The 14,961-nt window shown below is 35.6% G+C and overlaps 1 protein-coding gene across 1 annotated transcript; it reads left to right on the top strand.

The window, feature by feature from the left end:
- The first annotated feature begins 1,496 nt into the window (after positions 1 to 1,496).
- On the top strand, positions 1,497 to 6,353 carry LOC113299364 (coatomer subunit beta-1). Its single transcript, XM_026548382.1, has 5 exons — positions 1,497 to 1,694; positions 2,019 to 4,067; positions 4,647 to 5,156; positions 5,529 to 5,614; positions 5,773 to 6,353. Exons 2-5 carry the CDS (start codon positions 2,019 to 2,021, stop codon positions 5,978 to 5,980), a joined length of 2,853 nt encoding a protein of 950 aa, XP_026404167.1. The 5' UTR covers positions 1,497 to 1,694; the 3' UTR covers positions 5,981 to 6,353.
- The last annotated feature ends 8,608 nt before the right edge of the window (positions 6,354 to 14,961 follow it).

Genomic DNA, 14,961 nt, shown 5'->3' with positions numbered 1-14,961 from the left:
AGTTCAATTAAAAAAGAAAAACTACTGAAAAGTAAATAACATATATAGTTTCCCACTAATGATACTTCTAGTGCTTCTTGATTCCAACAATAAGACTTAAAACGCATAATCACACACACATATAAAAAACAACAACAGAGGTTGGGTTAAGGCTAGGTTTTCCCAGCAATTTCTAGTACCTTCGGTTGAGATTTCTTTATTTCACAGCCGTAAAGTGTCTATTACAACTGAGATGTAATGTTTTTCCAGCATTATATAGTTTTTTCGGCTTGGAATTCGTTCTTTATTCCCAGTCGTATATACTGGAAAAATATAAATTTTTCGTGGACTTTAACAGAGTAAAATAAACAAAATTATAACGACAGTTAAGTATGAGTTTCTTGACCATTTTGAGGATATGTTTCATCATATTTTTTTATAGATTTCAAAAAAGTTCAAAAAGATTCTCCTTTTCCCTTTTCTAAATAAAGAATAATAATTTTGATTTATAAAATATAAATCAAATCAATAAACACCAGTATTAATTAGTGATGCTAATTAAATTCATTAACACTAATTAAATCAAAAACATATTAGCCACTACTAGAATTTGTTGGATAAGGAGGTGCGGAGATTACTGCTTCATGATCCTATTTCGTCATTTTTTCAGCCCTACCTTTTATTCCACTGTAATCCCGATAATAAGCTACAAAAATTGAAAGAATGGTAATGCAAAACCAAATGAAAATATATTGAAAATAAAATAAAAATATTGGACAAGATAACAAAAGATAGGAGCTGACATATCTTAGAAGAAAAATACGATCTAAAATAAGAAAGAAAATAATTTCTCCGAATATTTCATGCCTCGATGAGGTTTCCCCCCCCTCCCATCTTCTTGCTTGATGCTTCAAAAAAAAAAAAAAACATCTTTTTGCTTGCTCCCTCTTATTTCTTCTCGCTCTTCACAAAATGTTACTAAGAACATCTTCAATGTAAAGGATCAAGGTTATCCTATGTGGAGGTCTTATTAACACATTTTTATGTGTGGGTCATTACTATATAACAAAAAAAGATAAATATAAAACTTTTTTACCTTGAGTTGATCTCCAACCCCCAAGTTATTATCTAACAAACTTTATTAGAATGTAGAGACAAAATGATGATGTGGCTTTAAGACCCAAGGTCATAGAGAAAGTCTTATCTAGCCTTTCTCCATTACCCCCACTTAGTCATGTCATCTATCTCTATGACCTTGATCCTTGTGTTGGAGATGGAAATTTGGTGCAAAAAGTCTTAAATCCTAGTTGTCATTCAATTTTAAGACCTTTTACCCTTGCACTGGAGATGCTCTAAGGGCTAGAAGTGTAAACGGAGTGTAAGAAAAAAAGCTGGTGTTAATTAGAGAAGCATTGGGTGTGAAAATAAAAAACATGGAATTTACCAAGTAAAGGTAATTTTTTCTTAGGTCACAAGTATTTAAGTTTCTATTTGTGTAACTTTCGAAGCAGATATAAACCAAACCTGGATACCAAAATTCACAGATCTGAGACGAACACTCCCATTTTTCCTCACCTCTCCATACTCTTCCACTTGCCCAAAATTCTCAGATCTGAGATTTCCCTCTATTTTAATAGCGCATTTCATATGCAAGTCAGTGGATCTGGTTTACATTCGCGACGGATTTCAATTTTGTAGGGTAATCGAATTACAAGGTACGTTTTCATAGGTTTTGATTTTAATTTGGTCACATTTTGTTAGGTTTTGAATCCTGAGACTGAAGTTTACAGAGCTTTTTCAGAAGTATCAGTGAATTTAGTGTAGATTTGATCAGATCTGATTGTCCGATTTTAAGAAAAAAATTGAATTTTTTTTGTAACAAGTTGATTCGTGTTTTGTTAGGTTTGATGATTTTTAGTGGAAGCTAACATTGTTTGCATATGGATTTTGTGAAATTAAGGATTAAAGAATCGGGTCGTACCTTAACATTATGTTTGAGATCTGATAGAGAATTTTATTTTTATGTTTTGATTTTGTAGATGGAGAAATCTTGTAGTTTGTTGATTCATTTCGACAAGGGAACACCAGCACTTGCTAATGAAATCAAAGAATCATTAGAAGGAAGCGATGTTGTTGCAAAGGTTGAAGCAATGAAAAAAGCAGTGATGTTATTACTAAATGGTGAAACACTTCCTCAACTCTTCATAACTATTGTTCGTTATGTTTTGCCATCAGAAGATCATACAATTCAGAAACTGTTACTTCTTTATTTAGAAATTATTGATAAAACTGATTCCAAAGGAAAAGTTTTACCTGAGATGATCTTGATTTGTCAGAATTTAAGAAATAATCTTCAGCATCCAAATGAATACATACGTGGTGTTACACTTAGATTTCTTTGTCGTTTGAATGAGACTGAAATCATCGAGCCTTTGATCCCGTCTATACTGTCAAATTTGGAACATCGCCATCCTTTTATCAGAAGAAACGCAATTTTGGCAGTTATGTCTATTTATAAACTTCCTCAAGGTGAACAGCTTCTTGTTGATGCTCCTGAGATGATCGAGAAAGCTCTTTCATCTGAGCAAGATCCATCTGCGAAGAGAAATGCATTTCTTATGTTGTTCACTTGTGCTCAAGAACGTGCGATTAATTACCTTCTTACCCATGTTGATAGCATTCCTGAATGGGGAGAGTTGCTTCAGATGGTTGTATTGGAATTGATCCGAAAGGTTTGCAGAACTAATCGTGGAGAGAAGGGGAAATACATTAAGATTATTATTTCCTTGTTAAATGCACCTTCTAATGCTGTTATATACGAATGTGCTGGAACCCTTGTTTCACTTTCATCTGCACCAACGGCTATCAGGGCTGCTGCCAACACCTACTGCCAACTTCTACAATCTCAGAGCGATAACAATGTGAAGCTTATTGTGCTCGATCGATTGAATGAGCTCAAGACTTCTCACAGAGAGATTATGGTTGATATGATCATGGATGTGCTCAGGGCACTTGCAAGCCCTAATCTGGATATTCGCAGGAAGACTATTGATATTGCTCTTGAACTGATAACTCCTCGAAATATTGATGAAGTTGTTCAAGCACTGAAGAAGGAAGTTGTGAAGACTCAAAGCACTGAGCTTGAGAAGAATGGGGAATACCGTCAAATGCTTGTTCAAGCCATTCATTCTTGTGCCATCAAATTTCCTGAAGTTGCCAGCACTGTGGTTCATTTATTGATGGATTTCTTGGGTGATAGCAATGTAGCTTCAGCTATTGATGTCGTCGTTTTTGTACGTGAGATTATTGAAACCAACCCTAAACTTAGGGTTGCAATTATAACTAGGCTCCTGGACACATTCTACCAGATACGTGCAGCACGTGTATGTTCTTGTGCTCTCTGGATCATTGGAGAGTACTGTCTCTCACTTTCTGAAGTTGAGAGTGGGCTTGCTACCATCAAGCAATGTCTTGGGGACCTGCCTTTTTTCACAGTGAATGAAGAAGGAGATGGCACAGATACTTCAAAACCATCCCAGCAAGTAAATTCTATCACTGTATCTTCTAGGAGACCTGCAATTCTTGCCGATGGTACCTATGCTACTCAGAGTGCTGCCTCGGAAACTGCCATATCTCCTCCTACTCTTGTTCAAGGATCCTTGGCTTCTCCTGGCAATTTGAGGTCTTTAATTCTTACTGGTGATTTTTTCCTTGGAGCAGTCGTGGCTTGTACACTGACAAAGCTTATATTGAGATTGGAAGAGGTTCAACCATCTAAACCAGAAGTGAACAAAGCATCTTCTCAAGCTTTATTAATCATGGTTTCTATGCTGCAACTTGGACAGTCCTCCTTCCTTCCTCACCCAATTGACAATGACTCATATGATAGAATTGTTCTTTGCATAAGATTGCTCTGCAATACCGGAGACGAGATACGAAAGATATGGTTACAGTCATGCCGTGACAGTTTTGTCAAGATGCTTGCAGATAAGCAGTTCCGTGAAACAGAAGAGATTAAAGCTAAGGCTCAGATTTCTCATGCACAACCAGATGATCTTATTGACTTCTACCATTTAAAGAGTAGGAAGGTAAACCAACACAGTTCTGATTCTCTTATGTATGTAAAAGTGTATCTGGATTCTGGAAGTGTAGATATAGGTTACTGCATGATTATGTGGCTAATGATATCATATGTACCATTTAAGTACTTATTTAAGTACTTATGAGTATAAGATAAGATATGATAACATGCTCTCATTAATTAGCAATTCTTAGGATGCTGCTGTAGGCACATATGTTCACATATTTAGAATGCTGATGTACTAGAATAGATTTTTGTATGGCATGCTTACGCATATGGTTGAGATACCTTCCTGTTGTTTGTTTACACCATAGAAGCTGATCTTGTTTAACAGTTAATGTGGGCTTTGTTGTTCCACCACTCTTGCCATCAAAGCTGCATGGATGAAAAATAGTTTGTTAGGGTCTTTTTATGCTTCAGACATGCTCAGAGATTTTAGTACTATTTCCTTGTAATTTTTCTGAACCCAACTTTAAGTAAGTTTAGGTATTATACATTTTTTTATTTGCCTGCTTTTCAAATAGTTCATGTAAGTCTTCTTAGTTTTCATCAAATGCTCATTTCGTGACTTTTGGAAAAATTTCAGGGCATGAGCCAGCTTGAGTTGGAAGACGAGGTCCAAGATGATCTTAAACGTGCTACTGGAGAATTCACCAAAGATGGAGATGACGCCAACAAGCTAAACCGCATTCTTCAGCTAACAGGATTCAGTGACCCTGTTTATGCTGAAGCGTATGTTACAGTTCATCATTACGACATTGTACTTGATGTCACTGTGATCAACCGTACAAAGGAGACCCTCCAGAATTTGTGCTTGGAGTTGGCTACCATGGGTGACTTGAAACTTGTTGAGCGCCCCCAAAACTATACACTAGCTCCAGAGTCAAGCAAGCAGATCAGGGCCAACATTAAGGTCTCTTCAACTGAAACCGGGGTTATATTCGGGAACATTGTGTATGAGACTTCAAATGTGATGGAGCGAACAGTTGTAGTTCTTAATGATATACACATCGATATTATGGATTACATCTCTCCTGCTACATGTGCTGATGTTGCATTTAGAACTATGTGGGCTGAGTTCGAATGGGAAAACAAGGTAATTCTTATGTCTGTTCTTAGTTTTCGTAGGTATTGAATATTTGATTCTTACAAGGCATTTCACTTGATTACTGGGAATTAGGTGTTTACGTGGTTCTGTTGAAGAAGTAGTCTTCCTTTTGAGTTGGGTCTTATGACCATTAAATAATTAATGACACCCAATTGTTCCAACTTAAAAATATCCGCATAGAGTTTGGGTATATAAATAGGATAGCCACATTTCTTGTACATGACATCATTCCATGTTTCTCTCTTCCCATATCTTAGTTTTGAAATTTTAATATTTTCTCTTGTGCGTCCTTGATAACTGTAATGTGTTTAGCTTGGAGCTTAGTTGTAATGGGCTAACTTCTACTTATATGCAATTTAGGTGGCTGTCAACACAGTCATTCAAGATGAAAAGGAGTTCCTGAACCACATTATAAAGTCCACTAACATGAAGTGCCTCACTGCTCCGTAAGTTTTATTTCTCTTAATTCGTGAGTTCTATTTTGTCTTGACCTCCCATTATACACGAATTAAAGGAGAAAAAAATCATTTGTACATCATCTCCTTTCTCATTTTCTTCCATGTTTTTGTGGTTTATCTTTATCTTTTTTTTTTTGTTGTTGTAGGTCTGCGCTGGATGGTGACTGTGGGTTCCTAGCTGCGAACTTATACGCCAAGAGTGTGTTTGGAGAGGATGCATTAGTGAATGTGAGCATTGAGAAGCAAATTGACGGAAAGCTGAGCGGTTACATTAGGATAAGGAGCAAGACTCAAGGGATTGCCCTCAGTTTAGGGGATAAAATCACTCTTAAACAGAAAGGAGCAGCTGTCTGATTGATACCTGACATCAACCTCTGGTTTATTGGATTTTATTCTTGCTCCATCTCTCCTTGAATTATATCCCTCCGTCCTTGCCATTTCATCACCATGATCTGCGATTATTACGGGTATTTTTGTTCGGAAGTGAAAAATCTGCGGCCTTCACATGTGTTTCTTTTCTTACATCTAGTACGAATAGGCAGTGTTTTCTTAGGAACAGGAATAACTGTTGTTCTCCTTTGGTGCTCAATTTCTATAGTACAAAAATATGTGAATGAGAGACAGCTATTTTTTTGTATCTTTCTTTTTTGGGATCGGGATTACATTTGACTAATATCTCTGATGTTTTTTTTGTCAAATTTCTTTGTTACAGTCTTGCTTAATTTCCTACATTGACACTCTACAGTGCCTTAAATGGTAACGTGTCTACCTCATTTCTATTAGGTAATTTAGGTCAATCCATCTGTCTTACCTAAAGAGGTGCAAGACCTTTCAGCCATTGGCAGCAGGGGGGAGTTCTCTCTGTACACCAGCCAGATCTCTTTTCATGGCAGGCAGCCTCGCGGGACACTTTTCACGTCTCTCATTTGCCCACTCACGCCCCTGTTGCAGAGTTTCGCTACGCTTGTCATCCGCTTTGGATCAAAATCTTGTTTCCATTGTAATTTACAGGTGGAAAATTATTTTGATCGGTAAATCATTATTGATTTTGATAAACAATGACTATGTGGATAATTGGCAGGCAGCCGAAGAATTATCAGTATCCCAAATAATTTTAGCACAAGTACCCTACCCAGTACTTATCTGCTTAGGGCTAACGTGCCTTGTGCTTATATGCTGCACAGCTAACTGCACTAACAAAGTGCCCCTGGATCCCGGATTACAAATTTTGCTGAAATCCCCGTTGGGAGACCAACTCTGATAAATTTCAATTTTGCTGTCATCCCAAAGGAGACGAGATTCAAGAAACAAAACTAAGGCTGTGTTTGGTAGGAGTTAATTTCATGGAAATAGTCATCTTTCCATAGAAATAACTTGTATTCCTTCGTTTGGTCAAAAATCCATTTTCATGAAATTGTAAAAAAACGTGACCTAAAATATGTTTTAACTTTAATTCTGGAAAGTCTTTTCCAGGAAACTGATTCTTCCTTTCTCTGTTATCAAACACAGCTTAAGTGAAAAGCTAAGAATATGAAATGAAACATCAAACTCGAAATCCATTAGCATCATCTAGAATATACCAAATCATCAAATTTAAAAATCACTACTTCTGCCAATTTAATTAGTGAGCCTATTAGGAGACATTTTTTTTTTTTGGGTGCAAGTATTTGACTGTACCGTCTTCGTTGCTGTTTTAGCCTTCGACGTCCTTTTTTTATTTGGCGACTTTATACTTGTCTTGCTACTTCTTCTACAGGTTCCTTCGTGGAATCAAGTTTTCTCCAAGGTCTCTTGCTAGTTCTTCTACAAGTTCCATTATGGATTCAAGTTTCCGCAGAAGTTTCTTGCTTGCTTCATTTATCTCTGCAACATCATCCTTGGCTGGAATAGCAGTTCTCTTTAACGAATCAACTCTTCTCGTTAACGATTTAAAGCCATGCTCCAATTTTGTGTGCTTCTTGCGTATTCTGTCTAATTTTTTAATTGCCAAACCTCTTATCCTTAATTTAGACTTTTTAATATCAGTATCATTGCTTCCTAGTCCTGGATGTTGTTTTGAGGATATAGGGTTCAAAGTTATCATCTCTACTCTTCTAATGACATTCGCCATTTCATCAACATCATTAATGCTTCCTAGTTGTGGTTGCGAAATAACAGGGTTTAGAGTGATCATCTCCTCCTTCTGAATAGGTTTCGGCATTTCAGCATCTACTTGTGAAACATGACCATTAAGAGTTATCTTCGGTTCGACGTTGCAGTCCATCTCTTCACTGGTATGTAATTCTTCAGCTTCAGCCATATATTCTTCCATTGATATTTTCTGGTTATTGACTCCTACACAAAATATATTAAAAGTTTTCAGATCAAAAGCACAAGCAAAAAAACAATCAAAAGTGTTTTGTAATTGTAAGCACTCATCAACATAAGCGACCAACGCTGACAGAAACTTGGAATCTTGCTAGATTCAAGTTAGAACAAAAACTATGTAATTTATTAACAATAATATCCATCATTGATGCATATGTCATAAGTCCATAACAATTACCATGGAGTCGCTGAAATTTAAACAACAGTGAATGGAACAAAGCGAAACTATGGGAGCGAATGCATACCTAGAAACTCGATGTGCGGCAGAGGTCTCAATAATTGTATAGGCACACCATTAGAGTGGCGTATTTATATAGGTGCTAACTAGTAGAATTTGACGTTTAATCCCTTTTTTCCTGGGCTTTGGGCATTCTAGTCCTGTCCCTTTGAGCACAGTACTCTTTAATCGAAAATTCACCCACCCCAGACAATTTAGTCCAAATTTCGTACAAGTTAATCCAAACTCTCACCGATTTATAATTTCCTGAATTTTTCCACTACCAAAATTAGCCTTTAGAGTTATGGGAGTTTTTAATTGAATTATAGATCTCTGATTTCGGTAGAGATTCATAGAAAGAGCGAGAGCAATAGAGAGAGACCGAGATAGATTTTGGAGGAGGTTTGTCGGATTTAGTCGTTCTTCTCAGCTGCAAACCCTTAGTCCTTCGATGAGTCTCTATGCTGGATTCATTTTTTAATCTCATTGTTGAACTAGAAAACGCTTCTCATTTGTTAACAGTATTAAGAAATTTCAGAGGAGACAGATTAATTCTAAGAGACATCGTGCTTTTAGTATGAACATTGCCGAGGAACGATTCAGGAATATTGGGTTACAGATATGTGCTTCTTCATTAGGGTTCTTGAGTTAGTTTTGAATTGTTTTAATTAGGATTTCATTTGTATATATATGAGTAATAGATTATTATGTATAATATTTACTATGTAGTACTACGATATTAGATGGAAATACCAAGAAAGTAAATCATGTGGACAAGTAGTTATTTTGATTGTGAAACTAGGATTTTTGTTGATGTATTAGTCATGGAAATTTTGGTAGATTTTATGATTTTGTGGTCGATATGTTTCTTTTTAACTGGTTCCAATTTTAGAGCCAGATTTTATTGTCACCTTAGTTTTAGGTTTGCAAAAGTTCAAGTGGGTGACTGTAAGTAATTGATTTTGAGCTTTATACACTGTGTAAGAATCATTGATTTCGTGTTGTACATACCCTTTCAATTCAGCATGGACTTGTTCCTTGAGTATCGATGTCGGAATGAATCTCAATCAAGAATAATCATAATTTTTATTTCAAGTAATTTTGTTTTTGATTTTGAACCTACGCTAATTTCTATTTCTAGTTTGTTTAACATTTGCAAGTAATTGAGTAATACTAATTGCATATTTTTGTTAACCATTGATGATGACTTGTTTCACTCTAATTTTTGGCATATCATCTTTTTTATTAACTTATAATTGATTTGTTTGGGATTGCTTTTACTTTCACAATAATTTGGAGGATTGGGGAGCTTGAATTTGGGGTTTTTCATTTGGTGATTCTGGGTTGATTAAGAATACTAGTTGTTATCTCTTTCACAGTTACATGAAGTATTTATATGAATTTAGGAATGTTATTTTGGGATCTTCCTTGGATTTATGCTTTGGTATTGTTGGACTGGTTTTTTCTTTTCATCCCAATGAAGTTCTAGTGTTGTCTGTCTAAATGCATATGATGATAACTACTAATAATACACCTGGTTTAAACATGACAACTTTAGTAGTATTTGCAAACTGTGGCTAGTACTACTAGAGCAGGACTGTTTGAGCATCTCTCAGCGGAAACTTTCAAAATGCTGATAGGATTGAAGATGGGGGCATTAATTTCAAAATGTCTGACTATATATTTAGATGTCGTTTCTGAATGGGAATCTTTTCCAACTTCTTATTAGTATAATTTAAGTGGATTGATCAATTAACTAGTTTTAATATTTTATTTAACTTAGTTAATTTGGATCAATATAGCCTATCAAGACAAGTGGTGCAACCAATGGAAATTTTAATTTAGTGTTTGAAAGTGTCGTGATACAAGGATCGCCTCATGTGTACAACCATTTGAGAATCTAAATTTCAAATATGTATCCGCATCCTTTGGTGTCGAAGAGAAGTTTGGCATCAAGAAAAAGTTCACTGGAACTGTCTTGACGAGGAAAAATTTGTGCCTTAGAATTGTGGGGGCAAGTCTCGCAGATGCTTAATTTTTTGTGAACTATTGGTCGTGTAACTACGTTGATGCCATTAGTTGGTGCATCTCTCGAAAATACTTAATTTGGGAGATTCTCTATGATTCTTATGTGCTGCATTGAGGTGTATGTGTTGCAACCATGTTATTATGATTCATTATGTAGGTCACGTCATTTGTTCACCGTATGGTAAGAGCAGCTGTTTTTTCCTACTTCCCTAGGGAACTTGAACAATCGCTTGCAGACTGTCAGGTAATGTACTTGCTGTATATATAGGTTTGGTTTGTTGTTTCTGATGAAAATTAGACTGAATGGGTGTTAAACCTTTTGTTAACTATATTCGTTGTAAGACTTGCCAACTAGAAATGAAACCTCTAAGCTACTTTTTGTTTTTTTTTATAAAGATGAAAACATAAGATTGATTAATTGTATAAGTTTAACGGGAACAAAAACCAGGCTAGTTCACAAGCATATGCATAGATGTTGTCTTATAGGACCACATGATCTTTGTATCTATATTTCATCAACTGAATAGTATTTGTGGATGAAAATATCTTGAATACTAATGTGCACATAGTTGTGCACATGTTGATTCTTAATGTGTACATAGTTCTACGCCCGTCAAATCTTAATTTATACATAATTATACGCCTGTTTATTATTAACGTGTACATAGTTGTACACCTCTTTTTGATTTTCTTGCTTCTTTGTTTTAGCTCATTTAGAGATAGTTGTCTATGTTTATTATATTTCATTTTGTATACTTGGTTGACAAGTGCAAGGTTCCTAAACTCCTAATGAATATTTTATTAGTATGAGTTGAATAATTTAACCACCTGTACACATTGTTGGACACATGTAGATTGTTCATGTGTACATAGTTGTACACTTGTTGATTATTCATGTATACACAGTTATACACCCGTTGATTGTTATTGTGTACATAGTTGTACACATGTTGATTATAAGTGATACATAACTGTATAATACCCTGCACCTTTGACACCAATTTTTTAGGAGTGTACATATAGGTGCACCAATGTAATTCCCATGAAAAAGCAGGTCACAAAGTCGATATGAATGACCATTTCATGCATGTAAATACTGATGCATCAGTGTATTTTTCCGTGGAACAAATAACAAAAATCATACCACTGTTAGTATCTCAAGTTCTCAACATTTTTTTTTATCCCAACTGCAGGTGTAATGAAGGTCAAAGATGATAAGGATGAGTTCCCAACTTATGTTGTTATGCTTGCAGCCCAAGATAATGCAACACTGTGCAAGGTACTTGTTCTAGTTGTATATACTTTGGTTCCCTTGATGATTCCTACCTTAATATTGGTCCTAACTGATAACATGATTGTGTGCTTTAGCCTTTCTTAGTTGAATTTGATAAGTACAACCTTCGTTTAATGAAATAACATATTGATTCTTAAAGTGTACATAATTATACACATGTAGATAGCTAATGTGTATATAGTTTTACACTTGTTTATTGTTAATATGAATGATTGGTATTGTGCATGTTTTACAGGGGTGTGCATAGTGGTGCACCTGTGTAAATCTTATGAAAAAGTACGCTTCACTTGTTTTAAAACGGTGTACTGTACCTGTGGGAAGTAACTCCCATGAAAAAATAAGTTTGTGTACCATTGTGAATGATTAGATTTATGCATGTTTTAAGCGGTGTACGTATCGGTGCACCTCTGTAATTCCCATGTAAAAGTAGGTTTGTGTGTGGTTATGAATGATCGTTTTTCTGCATGTTTTGCAGGGGTGACACATTGATGTACTTGTATAATTCCCATGAAAAAGTGTGCCCAAGGGTGAATATGAATGATCGATTTTATACATGTTTTGCAGGGGTGTACACATTGGTGCACCATCGTATTTTCAATGAAAAAGTAGGTTTGTTTGTGGCTATGAAGGATCGGTTTTAGGAATGTTTCACACGGATGAATGTATTGATGCACCAATATACTTCTATTTAAAAAGTAAGTCTGGCTGTGAGTATGATTGATCTGTTGTGCATTAGTAATATTCTTTTTGGTAAAGTGCAATGAATCATTGTACTGGGATGTTTGGAAACCATATTAAGTTTCTGTAATAATGCCCATGTGGATTGTGTCTCTGACCATGAACTGAGTAAATTTTTATTTTAATTGTTTTCTTGCTTTGTTTTCTTATGTGGATGTTGGTGAAAGGATAATCACTTTATTGTCAAGCTGCGATTTCTTATGTTCATTCTTTTTCCTCGATGAAGGTTATAACTTAACTTTGCAAATTTTGATGTTATCCAACTGGAGCTTGGCATGGTTGGTATTTTTTTTCCAGTCTGTGCGGATTAGGTGGCAGTTTGGCTATCATGGATTCTGGATTTTTTGGATCTTTGCGGGCGATGTACATAATTGTACACACCTATGTAAATTAAAAAACTTAAAAAATGAAAATCATATAGTCATATGGATACTCTTTTTTTAGCTCTCGGAAAATGCTTTCCAAATATATAAAGTTTGTCGATTTTGGACGAGCGGTTCAAAAGATAAATTGTTTTTAATTATTTTTTATATTATTCAAAAGTGCTGACATCATCATGAGTCAGTTTGGACTAAACAAATATTTGGACTAAATAGTAAATAATGAGGGTTATTAGTGTACTTTTCATATTTTTGGACTAATTTGTACCTAGTTGACTCGGACTGGACTAAACTATACCTTTGGATTGATTTTTGGACCAAACCGTATTTTTCCCTGCTAACTATCACGCATATTTATAGAAGGAGATATTTATAGCAACCTCCTAAAACGGAACCTATTATAAGCATCGGTTCCTGTCCTGTTTATTTGTCATGCTTTCTCGTTTAAGGGATATGAACTTTGGGGAGGGCATGATGGAATGATGGTTGGGTGTTTCAATCAAAGGATCAGAAAAGGGGTCGCAGTCTACACCATGCCTGCTAGTATTTCTCCTCTTTCTTTAATACTGGTTTCATTTTCCTCTTAATCCTCTATCACAATTTCAAAACAGAATCAACAAAAAAAAAAGAAAAACGAAAAATCGGTCATTTTTCCAAATATATTTAAAACATGGTTCAAATGGACGAGTAAAAACTTGTATGGGTGAAATGAACACCAAAAAAATAGCAAGGATGAAACTGGATTTATCCTGACTTAAACTTAAAAAATAGTAAGGATGAAACTGGATGCATCCTGATGTAAATTAAAAATAAGAAAAAGTATTTGAAAATGGGTAGGATAAAACTGTTTACATCCTGACTATTTTTAAATTTTTGTCCATTTAAACAGTATCAAAATCTAAATGTCCTTTTCACTCAGGAATTGTTGATTTTGGTCTTTTTAACCAATTTTGTGAAAAAAATAGAGGAAGATATTCTTCTTCTTTACCAGTATTTCATGGTTCAAGGATGCTTATGCCATTGATGTGTAAGGCTGTACACGGTGCGGTTCGGTGCGGTTATGGCCAAAACCGTTGACCTAACTGATTATATCACGGTTGTTGTTTCTCAAACTGTCACCAAACCGAGTTACAATCGGTTCGGTTATAAAACCGATCCGTGTTGAGTCGGTCGGTTACGGTTTTTGATCGGTTTTTGGTAGAGTTAAAATTGATAGAAATTTTTACATCTAACTTTCTCAAACAAATTGAACAGAGATTCATCAGTCCATTTTACATCTCAATTTTTAATTCCTCAAACAACCCAACACACAGATCTAATTAGAAAACAATATAAAATTAAAAATAAAAATACGATTTTCTTAAAAATCCTAAATCAACACAGAGGAGATCAATATCATCTCCTCAGAGAAACCTAACACGGAAGAAAATCAATTTTCTATGAACCCTAAAATTATAATCTTCAAACAATCAATCTCTTATTTCCCCAATAAAAAGTCGGTGGTGCTGGTGGTGTAGCAGGCGGTGGCGCTGATGATGTTGCAGGTGGTGGTGCAGGCGCTGGTGTTGCTGCAGATGGTTGGGAACAAGAAGAAGAAAAAGAATTAATCAAATAAGAAGAATGAGAGGAGTTGGTGATTGTGGTGAAGATCAAGTGTTCTCTGCAATAAAAGAAGGAGGTGAAAGAAAAAAATAAAGGAGAAAAGGTCGAAGTTCTCTGTAAGAAGATAAGAAGAAGATAAGAGAGTTGGAAAAGTGAGCTAGTGTTGATTTTAGGGTTAGTTGATTATATGCAATGAATGTAGGGTAGGATTAAAATGGTTATAAATTGATGGTTATAGATTTTCGGTTTTTCGGTGCGGTTAATGTGCAGTTATGGATAAAACCGTTGACCGAACCGTAGATCTAACGGTTAGTAAAATGAAAACCGTGACCGACCGTTGTATTAACGGTTCGATGCGGTTACGGTTCGGTTTGCGGTTACGGTGCGGTTAGTGTGCAGCCCTATTGATGTGTGGCCTTGTGCATATATGCTGCACATCTAACTGCACTGAGAATGTGCCCCTAGAGTCCAGACCACATAAAATTTGATATCTAGCTCACCTATAGGACTGCCGTACTCTGGATAAGGACACCAAAAAACAAAACAAAGTGTAAAGCCAGGAAACTAGGAATAGAAATAAAAATTCACTAGCATCATCTAGAATGTATGTGAAACATCAGTACTCACAGAAACCAATACCAATTTATCAACAATCCTGTTAAAGGGGCGGGTGGTTTCATTGGAGGGGAGGCAAACCTAATAAGACAAA

This window comes from Papaver somniferum, chromosome 7 (assembly GCF_003573695.1).
Source record: "Papaver somniferum cultivar HN1 chromosome 7, ASM357369v1, whole genome shotgun sequence".
NCBI lineage: Eukaryota > Viridiplantae > Streptophyta > Magnoliopsida > Ranunculales > Papaveraceae > Papaver > Papaver somniferum.
This window is presented reverse-complemented; position numbering and strand designations above follow the sequence as displayed.

What these genes read in the sequence shown, in the direction of transcription:
- LOC113299364 (XM_026548382.1), top strand. Translation starts at nt 2,019, where the DNA reads ATGGAGAAATCTTGTAGTTTGTTGATTCATTTCGACAAGGGAACACCA. An exon ending in ACCATTTAAAGAGTAGGAAG is followed by an intron (nt 4,068 to 4,646) that starts GTAAACCAACAC and finishes GAAAAATTTCAG; the next exon opens with GGCATGAGCCAGCTTGAGTT. An exon ending in AGTTCGAATGGGAAAACAAG is followed by an intron (nt 5,157 to 5,528) that starts GTAATTCTTATG and finishes TATGCAATTTAG; the next exon opens with GTGGCTGTCAACACAGTCAT.